The sequence below is a fragment of the Dasypus novemcinctus genome, chromosome 27 (genome assembly GCF_030445035.2).
Source record: "Dasypus novemcinctus isolate mDasNov1 chromosome 27, mDasNov1.1.hap2, whole genome shotgun sequence".
In the NCBI taxonomy this organism is placed as follows: domain Eukaryota; kingdom Metazoa; phylum Chordata; class Mammalia; order Cingulata; family Dasypodidae; genus Dasypus; species Dasypus novemcinctus.
The window spans coordinates 42,336,474-42,348,671 of record NC_080699.1 but is presented as its reverse complement, the minus strand read 5'-3'; the positions used below and the strand labels follow the sequence as shown (position 1 = coordinate 42,348,671).

Below are 12,198 nucleotides of genomic sequence, written 5' to 3'. Positions count from 1 at the left end.
CCCTATCCATCTCTAGCCTACATTTAACTTCTCTGAAGGCAGGTGCTGCTTCTTATCCTTGCTTTGTAAACCTGGAAGTCACACCACATCAAATAAAATGTGCCTAATGTGTGACCTTCAGAACAATATTATTCATGTGGTAGGTTCTCAAAAGTGTGGGCTTATTTGTTGTTGGTGATGATGAGGGATATGGCAATGAAGGTGACAACGGTGATGATGATTTTGGTGATGGTTGTGGTGATGGTGATGTCAATGACAACTATGGAAATGAAAAACTCAAATGTTAAAAAGAACAACCTAAGGGATTTGAAAGAATAATACTTCTCAAACACCTGGGTAACACAATTCCCCTTAAGAGCATGAGGTACTCTATAGATAATAGCTTGTTTGGGGCTGTGAAGAGGAGGGAAGAATTAGGGACAATTTACACAGCAGGGGAACCTGAAGGGCTTGGGAGAGGTGGACTCCCCTGAGGATCACAGTAGAACGGCTGGCGAGGGATTATAGATTCCTAAGAATATGACCCTATAAATCCAGGATGGTCTCCTTGAGCAATCCATTACAGCGTCACAATGTGTCCCAAGTGACCCCCTGGTGGTGGTAAAGGACACTAAAGAAATGCCACAGAGCGCGAGTGGGGGAAAATGTCAGACGGACTTGTTAGAAGCAGGGATTCCATTCCTGGGCACATAGCTAGTTGTGGGGGAGGGGGGGAGGAGCGCCTCCTGAAGGGCTGGTATCCTCCATCCGTGGAGCTTTTCAGCAGAAATTCCTGCTAGAAATGTTATCTATGTGGGAATTATGAAACAAACATTTTTCCTTTTGAAATTTCTGGAGTGTCCTATTTCAGGGAATATGCTTGAAGCCAACTTTTTTCTTTCCCTGAAACAATATTTCTCCCTTTCCCAGAGGCTAATTCTATGCTGCAGGAAAGATAAACACTACTGGGAGAGAGGAAAAAAAACAAAAACCAAACACCAAAATGCCTTCTTAGTGAAGGTTACAGGAACGAGGCTGCAAACCTGAGTTGCCTGTTTTGGACCTGGCTGGAGCAGGGTGTGCAGGTGGCAAATCATACCAAGCTGGACACATGCTGTTGCATGCTCAGGGGGCATGAATTGGGAGAAGTGGCTAATGGCGGAGAAATTCAATCTAGAAAGACAATGTTCAAGGCAGAAATAGAAAGTGAGCCCAGCAAAGCAGTGATGAGAAAATGCACCATCAACTATGAAATATTATTCCATGTAATATGTTTCATTGGGGCTAGTCGCAAAGGCCTCCTCAAGCTTTTGCCTTGTTATTATCTGAAGGTTTCGTCTCTGTGGGACTACAGTATATTTTTACTTCACACTCTGTGGTAACCTTGATCAGAAGAAAGAGCTAGGTTCTGCCTTAATTTAAATACTCACAGAACATCTTTGTCTCCAGGCAAGTCAGAATGTTGGTTGGAGGGACTTGCCTTGCTCTTCAGTGTGTAGATCTTCCTTTGAGAGCCTTACTCTCTCATAAGTTAGAGGTAGCAAGCTGGCCTGCGTCCACCCATTTCATTAAAACGCCCAGCTGCCTCCAGACGGGGTGAGACTGCTGGCCAAGACAGAGGCAGCTTTTGCAGTTTGCCATGCAGCTGTTGATCTTCTAGGGGCTGCTGTGCAAAGAAGGTGCTACATTCCCCCACCAGGAGGCTTCTGAACGCTAATGGAGACTGTTGATCTCATTGTGCCATTCTGAAGGCATCCATGGGATGAGGGGGAAGCCCTCGCATCAGCACCAAGCTGTGAATTAGTTTTAAGCTCTGGAGACAAGAGCTACACTTACCAAGGCAGGGTCCAGCATGACTACTCTGAAATGTCTCTAGCTAAAGCCAGGTGGGAAGGCCAGCAGCCCTTTGAGTACTATGCAGCTCGTGGAACGTCCCTTATCTCTGTGTGGTCCACATTTCCCATCACTCACTCCTCCCAGGCTTCAGCTCTTTGGCGAACCTGGTGTCTGGCCATTGGCTGGTGACCCAGGGTGGGTGCCCTTCTTAAGCACAGCATTCCATTTTCCTGTCCCCGTGGTTGGTAATGCACAGTAGCGTGCAAGTGACTAGCTTCTCTAGAGTGTAGCAAAAGGACGTCTTCCCTGATTTTTTAGAAAACTCTCTGGTCCTCATCAGACAGAATCCTTCAATTTACTTCTGCTCATTTCACTGAAAATATAAGACAGGTTAGGCTGGCGTTCCCCAGGGCAGGTGCCATATGCCTTCTGAGCCGTGCCTGGTGGGGTGGCCTGGCAGCCTCAGTGGCACAGATATGCCAGGCAGTAACAAAAGGATGTTCTTGTTGGGGACCAGGAGGAAAGACAACTCCATTCAGTGGGAGAAGACTGGAATACGTACACATGGAAATGAGCAGCAAACAGAAAGCCGACCCAAATCCACTGGATGCGAAGAAAAGGAGCCGCCATCGGAGGGATTCAGACAGAGGAAGAAGGCAAACTGCCTGTGCCAAGGGGCTCTGAAAGCCCTCCCTGGCAGTGTCATCTCACCTCTCATCAGGGGTAAATCAGGGCATAGGATGACGCCTCTCCTAGGACCAGTCACTGGCCAAAAGGAGAGCCTGCCCTTCCTCTCTCTCACCTTCCGCCGTGTTCACCAGCCACAGCCCCTGCATTCCTCCTTATATTTTAAGATAGAACAATAGGGTAAAGCTGATTCATTTGCTACAAGACCCAGATAACTGAAGGTTCAGGGATTCACCCTGAACCTCTAACGTTATTTTGTTCATTTTAAAATACTGATCTTTGTGCCTCAATTTTCTTCTTAGTCCATTGGCAGGGGTGGGGGGTGTATCCAGCTGAAGGAGGATTTCTAAGCTGATTTATTGGAAAAGGACCACTCCTTTCTGCATGATTCTGAGTTCTAAGAAGAAAGGGGAGTGCCAGCTTTACTTCTTAATATTTCTTTGTGAGTTTGTTTTTCCTTTCTTCTGCCTTGGTCCTCCCATCTGTAAATCGGGCTAGAGGAACGTGACACCACCCTGCTGCTTGGATGTATTCTTAAAAACAAAAGTAACACTGCCTCTCGTTTGGAAGGATATACGACACAGTGGATAACGCGGCTAAGTGACTAAGTGACTTGGTGCCAAGCTTACTGCAGTGATTGATTTAGCCACCAGACAACGTCTGGGGTCCGAGAGATTGCAAGGAAGGAAAACCAAGGTGCGGTGATCGCGCAGGCAGGAGTTGGCTCACTCCTGGCTGGGGCTCTCCCTGCTCTCCTCCTCTCTGGGAATCGCCCTGGTTATTTTTCTTTCTCAGGTTCTCAGCCCTCAGAACTCCGTCCTGTGACTCCATCCCACCGACCTCTCAGGGCATTTTTACATCCTCCTCACCACCAACTGCGTTTTTATAAAAATGTTCCAAACACAGGCGGCCCTTGCACACTTCTTTGCCATTCATCCACTTAAAATAGCTGCTTTATGGCAGTTGTTGTCCTTTTGCCTGGCTGCACGTGCTCCTGGCCCCTGAGTGGACATGTCATTTTATGACCCCTAGGAATGATATTTAGGGAGTCACAACAAATATACCGACGACGGCAGTGGAAGGAAGGGAGGTACTCCACCCCGTTCTCTCCTATAGTGAAATAACAATATGTGCTCAAAGAAAAGGCGAGATCAGGTCGTGGACCCTACACACTGCTACTGAGACTGTGGGGAAAGGAAGGAGACCTCATCACCCCTACAGCCAACTCCTTAGCCACTCCCAGCTCACTGGGCACTTTCCCAATCCCGGAATGCAGGCTTGAGAATGTGTTAAAAATAGCTGCAGGCAGAACACATTATTATTTGGCCTGCAAACATGAGCAGGCCTTACAATGAGCCTACTGGCTCTTCCCTTGAGATTTTGCTTTCCTAAAAAAAAAAAGTTTTCTTTCAGTCCTATGTTGGTTGGCAAGTGATAATTCTGCATGGCAACATTAAAATCATAGCTGAAATTCTCTAATATTGAGACGATTTGTTTGCACATCATTTCTCCTCTAGAGACAGGAGGGATTCGGAAGAAGATTTCACAGGAATTCATTTGCAACCATCTGGAATCAGGAACCTGTCAAAGCTTTGCATCTGGCAGGGGTAGGAGTGGGATTGGAGAGGGGTGAAGAGGAAGACTTTACCTTTTGTCATCCTTGTACCACTGGAATTCTGCAGAAGGAACTGCGGAGGCTTCACACTGCAGCGTCCCCTTTTGCCCCACAGGGACACCTGTGCCCTTAGCTTCTGAAATGTATGGTGGATCTACAAAGAAAAGATGCCCCACAGAATTTTTAAATGCATTTTAAAAAGAGGTAACCTGCCTCATTCACTGACTCGTTCACTCCATTCCGTACCTCTGCTTACTTGCATTGTCAAACTGCCATACAAATTGTGCCAGAGATTGCAACTATTTCCACCGTTGTAAAATTTACCCAGTAGTGTTTTCCAAGGAAAAGCCTGCTCTTTCTTACATGTGTTGCCCTGCTCCCTCTGTGTAGAGCTGGAATGACCAGGACTTCAGGCATATTTCCTATTTAAACCCTTTAACTTTCATAGGATGATGCGACCCATCAACCACACACTCCCTGTGTTGGCAGCCAGAGTCTTTCATCAGCCCTTATAGAATTTCTGCACACCTGGCCCTTGCCAGAGCATATAACCTCAAACTATTCAATTCCATCAAAAGCTCAGTTGCAAGAAATAATATTCATGTAGAATTGCCTGAAGTATATACAAATCAGTCATTCTTCTAGATATTTAAAAATGGATCCCTGAACCAAGTCAGACCAAACTAGACCTACATACTTGGTCTCCATTCATCTGCAGTCTTTACTAAACTACTTTTGACATTCCAAGTGTTTGCATTGAGAGACATTATGAAAAACAAGCATACTGCACTTGCTATTCTCTTCATCGCATATATATTGTGCACGATATAGCCGACTATATATCTCAAAATGTTCTATTAGGGCAGACCCTGAAGAGAAATTTCTCTTGGGTCTCAGTACTAGGAAAAGCACTGTTTCTCCCAAGCCTTGATCTTATGGATATACAGTCTAAAGGAAATGATGTCTCCCCTCTTTGCTTTCACAACTCAAAGCCAAATTCTGGATCCCCAAACCCCAAATAGCAACCTTGTGGTTTATGTTTTGTGGGTGGACTTATTTCTAGCTTTCACTATTTTCCTATGCATATATATAGTTCTTTTGCTTCCATTTCCTTACTTTTGGAGTTTAATATTTATGACCTGTAAGTCATCTTAAGTCTTCTTTTTTAATGGAGTATGGTATGAAAGAATGATAACATTGTAATACAATGATAACATTGTAATATAAATTCTACATGATAGTGCTCCAACTCCATGTCCTATTTCCTTGCTTCTTAAAGTGCTTCATATTAACTAGGATCAAACTATAACAGAATCTGAAATATTAAAATATACAGGAAATCGTTAAAGAAGAAATATTGACATTTACACAATATCCTTCCCCTATCTCCATCCCTCCCATTTCTAAAGTAGAAAGTCTTCTTGTTTGCAGATAATCTTGGGCTCTATTCTGCTGTGAGGATTGATGAGAATGGCACAGCAGAGTAAAATTTTCAGAACATCATAGAGAACTGAGTCGATATACATAATGAGAAACTGAGAGCAGGAAGAGTGAAAGAGAGATAGTGGGCTTGACATCAGAGAGAATTTGGATGGTTGATAAAGGAGAATGAAGACTCTAGAGCAGGGGCTTCCAAATTTTTTAATTCTTTACCTTTGTTGCTAAAAGAAGCACATTTTTAGATACACCATGCAATATCTGTATGCTTATTTATTTATATTTAAATTATACATGTATACCATGTGCTTCAAGATATGTAATTATAAAAAGATGAATTAAAATAAATATACCATAAATAGAAGCTCTAATATTTCCTTCCCATACTCTAGCACATGGCTTTTTGCATACCATGGAGATGTCTGGTCTAAAGATTGAGAAGCTCCAGGATAGCTGTAGAATGTGAATAAATTTTGGGAAAATTGGAATTTGAAGATGAGTTGATGTAAATTATGCCTGGATACCCTTTAATAAGGTTCCAGCCAGATAAGTCAAGTTTTGGATAATATTAAATTACTTGCGGCTACTATTTTTGTTAATGTGATACCATGACACCTTCAGGTGTCAAAGACTATCGTTTGGAAATTTTGTCCTTGAAATAAGAGCTTGGGAAAAGGCGCTGTGTTAGTTCCCACCCGGAGTCAGCAGCTGGCTCTGCTAAGTAACTCTTAGCTGCTGCCGTTGACAGAGGACCAACCTCGTGCTCATGGAGTGGAGTGAGGGGCTCATGGGACCACTCACAGTTCACGGTGACCTTGACTCTCCGCACAACAGGTGCGGCCACGTCGTTGGAGGCAGTGCACTCGTAGTCCCCTGACTGCTCCCGGCTGATGCCCTGAATTTCCAAGTACTCATCTTCACTCACAAAACCAACAGCTGCAGGAGAAGCAGTAAGGTGTGGTGAAATGGGAGAAAAAGGACCGAAGGTATAAACTTAGAAAAAAAAAGTGTGAAGTGTTCATACCTGCAGAGAACTTGCCATTTCCAAGTTCAGATTCTTAGGAACTACGTTACTGCTAAACCTCCCTACCCTTCCCCCACCAAAGCTTCCCTGACTCTCCAACAGACTGGCTACAATGTTTGTGTTCCTACCTGAGCTAAGCTCAGTGTCTAGAGAATTACTGGTCCTCAAAAAGTGATTAATAATTTTGACATTTACACTGCCTAGATCTTGCCAAGCAGTCTAGCTCTGGAATCTGAATTTAGGTGCCTTAGGTGAATATTAACTGTTTCTGATCTCAAAATATCATTTAGACTGAGTCTTGAAGTTGATGATTACGTCCCTCAGCATGAACCTATTAAAAGCACCATGCTAGCAGTTACAGAGAGAGAGGCAAGGTAGTGAGAACACTAATGCAATCAATTTAAATTTCTGTTTTTAGTTTTAGACAACTAATTGGATAGTTAGAACTCACTTTACTAAACTCCAATCTGCCAGAGCTCTGGGGTACATGATCATGATGACAAACCAACATCCAGGACTTCACAGTTGATTCCTACCCACAAGCATGGCAGAACGTACACCAACGCATTTAAGACCAGAAAACATGACTTAATCATCCTGAGATTTGATTTCTTTAATGAAAAGTTTTGAGCGATAATAATGATTCCCTGCCTTTTGAGCTTCATACTGGATCTCTACCTATAAGCATGCAATTATGATAAGATTATGGTATTTAAGCCTAGAAGACATAAGTTCAAAACTTTTCTCACATACAGCCTGAACCTGAACTTCCTTGCTGAAAGACGGCAAATATCAAAAATAACAATTTGCCCATATCTCATGATTATTCAGCCTCATGTTTTAAATGAGGATGCTTAGGATAACCATATATTTTATCATGTAAACTGGGGTCATTTTAAAAGTGAGAGGGAAAGTGCTGCTATTAATAATTATTCTGGGATGACAAGCGTAAGTTGAGACTGTCCTTGGCAATGAGGACATTTCCCCAGGCATAAAATGCCTACAGCCTTAATACTTCACAGGGTTCTTCGGAGCAACAAATGAAAAAAATATATACATGAAGAGACTTGGAATACCCCATTTTGCTGCACACATGGTGGTTTGGCTATTGATCCTGCAGTCTGCCTGGAGGCATAGATTTAGGTAGACTGGAGCCACCTGAACTGAGAAGCCCCAGAATCTTTCCTTGCTCAGGAGCCTTAGTGGGAGGAGGAAGAAAAGAACCCTTCCCATATGTCATAAAACCCTTCCAGAACACCATGTGTTTCTGCTAATCTACAGCATGCCAATGGTAACTGTAGGGAAACAATATAATACCAAGAAAGATATATGTGGATTGTGTTAAGTGGAAAACAGAGTCCAAAAAGTTCAGGGTATAGAAGAGACAAGAAGTATTAACCAAAAGACTCAGTTCCAACCAATGGGAAACTTCTAATTGTCTCAGTAGGCTTAATGATTATTGTTTTCTAAGGCATCTTATTTATGGAAATAAGGGTTAAACTTGATTTTAGGAAGGATGGCGAGAAATAGAAAAGAAAGTGAAGAGGTTTAAATAAGCCAAGGAACTGGCAAGTTCCTTTTGTGCTGTCGTTGTTTATTTGCTACCAACCTCAAGCCAACATTTGTCATATCTCTCCCTGCTACAATGCTGTAATTACTGTGCAGAGCATTACGGAGACCAGTGTCACACTTAATATTCCCATTAATTTTAAATGGTAGTCCTTGGTACATATGTGTGGCAATTGGTGTCATATTTTAATTAGGCTTGCCCTACACCATCTGAAATTAATAATAGCTTGAATTACCAGTGTAATTTATAAATTAACAGTGCCGTAGCATTAGAAAATAAATTAGCTCTGGACAGCTGTTTCTGGATTGAGCTCCAGTGTCAGAGTAGGGACTGGTAGGACCTCAGGTCTCCTGGGAGGCAGTGAACTACACCACCAAAGCAAGGTGGGAAAAGACGGGGTTCTTTGGGTCTCTTGCTCTTCTAGCCAATGAAAGACCATGCCTGGGTTTTCCTTCTACCATCCAAATATGCTACTGTGTGACCACCGAAAGATTTACAGGAAGCCAGCTTTGATGAGCTTGCTACATGGACATCCGAATAGGAAAGTCTTCAGGGAGTGTTACAGTCATAGACTCAAGTACCCAAAGATGAGGGTCACCATAGTCAAGGATTCACTGCATTTTCTGTGGAGATACGTGAATTCAGGCATGTGTAATTTTGCATATAAATTTCAGGAGATTTTATGTAGAAAAGGAACTTATATAGCTTAAGGTTTGGGGATGGCATATTTTCTCCCTTGATCCATATTTCTACTACCAGGGGGAGATGGTTTACCCTTAAGTTATCCTGCAAATCCAATGAGGCTTAAATTTAGTATCATGTGTTTCCTAGAAAAAAAATGTAGAATTATAAAGAAGCGTAATGGGTCCATTGCTTACCAATTATTACAAGTACACATTCTGATTAAGTTAAGGAAAGCAGGTGAAAAGTGATTTGCATATAATAAAATGCTTTGTGAATTTTATCTTTCATTGTTGATATTTTCTCCGTTCTCCTCACAAAGTCTCTTTTTTTTCCCCCCTACTAAAGGTATACACAGTAAAACCATAGAGGAAGACAATCAGGATATACATAACAAATTAAAATTGAACCATCATAAATGTGGTTTCTATAGGGCTTGCTTAAAAAAAGAAACAAAACACAACTGAAATCTGAATTTACAGAGTTAACAAATCAAGGAAATGTTTCCTTAGATAGAATTTGTGCTCTGGCTATGAAATAATCAATATTTTATCACTAGTATGAAGAGCTTTCTGAGACTATTTTTTTTTTAATTAAAAAAGAGAAACAAAAAACAAAACAGATCAAGTAGGGTATTTTTAAAGTGCCAAAGGAAATTCTTGGTTAAGAAATGCCAATGGGAAAGAGGCAAATCACTTGATAAAATTGTATGAAAAGAAACTTTTCATGGTCAATATGTTTTCATTTCCAAGTCTTATGTTTTGCTTTTCTATAGAGAATGCATTCTTGGGTGGAACTGACACACTCATCTTCCGACTGTATCCCCTTCATCTTCCCACACCTCTTCAGATGCTAAAAACGGTTCCCTGTTTTCTGTAACATCAAAAGCAAATTTCACCACCTTGTTATCAAATCCTTCTATAAACAAGCTGCAATCTACTTGTCCACATTTATCTTGCATTAGTGTCATGAGGAAAGTGACAGGTAATAGTGGCAAAGAGCAAAAGTTTGGGCTCAGACAAGCTCAATTCTCTCTTGTTTCATGACTCAATGAGTTACCCATCCCTTCTGCACCACCATTTCCTCATCTGTACAATGCAGAACAGTATCGCCTACTTCATGGGGTTATTGCCAGGATGACACACAACCCCACGTAGAAAGCTTCTGGTACGTGAGAGAAGCATGGTGAGTTCTCCATAGGTGTTACAGCATTAAGGCTACCACCACCATCAGCACAACTCTTAAGCCGAGGTTGTTCTTTTTTTGTCTTGGATGAACATGATGATGCCTTCCCAAATTGCCTCTATCACCTAGAAAGCTATGTTCTTTCTGTTCTACCTAGGCAAATCTGTCAAATTCCAACTTTTCCATGAAAACACCCATTTACCTCCTTACTCTTAAGACACTACTGCCTGACCTTCACTCGTTTTCTCATTGCAGTAGAGTTCAGATTGTTTTTAAAATCATAAAAGATTTAAGTAAAAAATCTTAAAAGAATGTTAATGATTATGTAACTCAATAGTTCTTAAATGCTAGGACAACGTCAGCCTGCAGTAGGATTCTCTAGAATACTTGTTCAACATATAGATTTCTAGGCCCCACCCAACCCTACTAAACTGGAATCTCTTTGGATGATGACTTTTAACAACCTTACCAGGAAATTTTCATGTATAGCCAAGTTTGGGAATTAGTGATTTAATTTAATATCTTTATTTTACAGAAAACTGTAGCTGAGAGGAGGCAGATGACTTGTCCGTGGTCCCAAAACTGGTTAGTGACAGAATACACACGATCTCTTCACGTCCAATATACCCTTCTGCAATAACATTAGGGTTTTCTAATGATTACTGTCTTATATACATGGGTATTATTTTCCCAAAGCAATTGATATCTCTTGAGAGCAGGGGCCAAATTTTGCACATCTCTGGCTCTCAAGGCACCCAGAAAAATATTGTATGTATATTAGAAAAATTCCAACTTCTTACTGATTAACTGATTGACTTATAGACCCAGAACTACAGGCTGAACATAATTTAAATAAACAGGCCCTCCATGCTCTTCATTTAATTCCTGCATGGATCTATTTTCAAGCCATCACTGTCTTTTGTTTTTATCTTTTTTGTTAGTGTAATGTTTATATTTCTAGATTTAAAGCTGATCATCACTATTAGTGTTTCTAAGAGAAAAGATTTTCTTTAAACATGTGATTTTAAAAGGTTCATTGAGTGTTTGGTATAATTTATATTTAGTCTTGGGGCCAATTATTTCCTCAGGGGAAAGCATCCTTAATTTAAAAATGTGATTGATGAGGAAGTATGATTTATCTAACAGAAATTTGTTTTACAGCCAACTTTTCAGGAACACAGCTATTTCAGATAGCCAAAGCAATGAAACGAAGCAAGTTGGGTAAGGGATCACACCTGCCCCAAATTCCCAAAGGAGCTTCACATTGTTAGAAGTGTTCAGCTCAGGATTTCACAAGACTACCTGTATAAGTAGTTCCCCTCTAGAAAGGAAAACCCCATATTTCTAAGTTCATAGGTTGGTATTAAATTCTTTATAACAAAAAATAATAATAGCCACAATTATCATATTTATTGCAACCAAAAATAATCTTGTCAGGAGAACAGCTGTAGCTATTGGAGAGGAGAGGACACAGCTGTCTCCTTGCTTAATATTTTTATGGCATATATACCAGCTGAGATAAAATCATCAGACCTCAGAAACTAAAAACATACAGAATATAGAATCCCTGAATTTGAGAGCTGAAAAAATCATTTTTAAACTTGGGTCCAAATGCTGTCACTCCTTGACTAGCGCCATTGTCACTGTTCCCACATCCCTCTTGGTCCCTATCAGGACATGCATACTAAACTCACACTGAGCTTCAGCTAGTACCCCACCAGGTGCCGTTATCTGTGAGCTGATCAGCAGGAGAGGTTATTCACTTTGATTGGAGGAAGGCATGGTTTGTTCAGATGCTGGGAGACAGAGTTGGCAAGAAGAGTGCTGTGAAGATGTGGTTTCTGTTCCCAGACGTCAACTTCACAAGCCAGAGGGATTGGTTTTGAGGTCTGATGAAGAATGTGGTTGGGGCAAGAAACTAACGATGCTTTCATGAAAGGTCTTAGAGGTGGGCAATGCTGCTGCAGGGCCCATTGTCAGTACCTGCCAAGGGACTGACACAAGCCTTCATTGCCCCCCTCCATCTGAAGCACAGTGTAGTCTTTGGTCCAGAGTGTATGGACCAAAGACAGGTCAGAACACAACTTTGTTCTCATGCTGGCAGCAGGGACAATGGGAAGGAGCTTTAACAAGAAGGGTTCCAGAAGGAGAACATAAAAAGAATTGAATCTGAGCACAGTGGTA

General features: G+C 41.5%; 1 protein-coding gene across 4 annotated transcripts in view; it reads right to left on the bottom strand.

Moving 5' to 3' along the window:
* The window catches only part of NTM (neurotrimin), a 1,004,227-nt gene that overhangs the window by 19,556 nt on the left and 972,473 nt on the right, over positions 1-12,198 (bottom strand). For all 4 annotated transcript variants that reach the window (XM_023587303.3, XM_058289300.2, XM_058289301.2 and 1 more), the window contains exons 5-6: positions 6,356-6,490; positions 4,151-4,271 (exon numbers count right to left, since the gene is read on the bottom strand). In XM_023587303.3, coding sequence (XP_023443071.2) covers positions 4,151-4,271; positions 6,356-6,490 — 256 coding nt within the window. The remainder of the gene's footprint in view (positions 1-4,150; positions 4,272-6,355; positions 6,491-12,198) is intronic.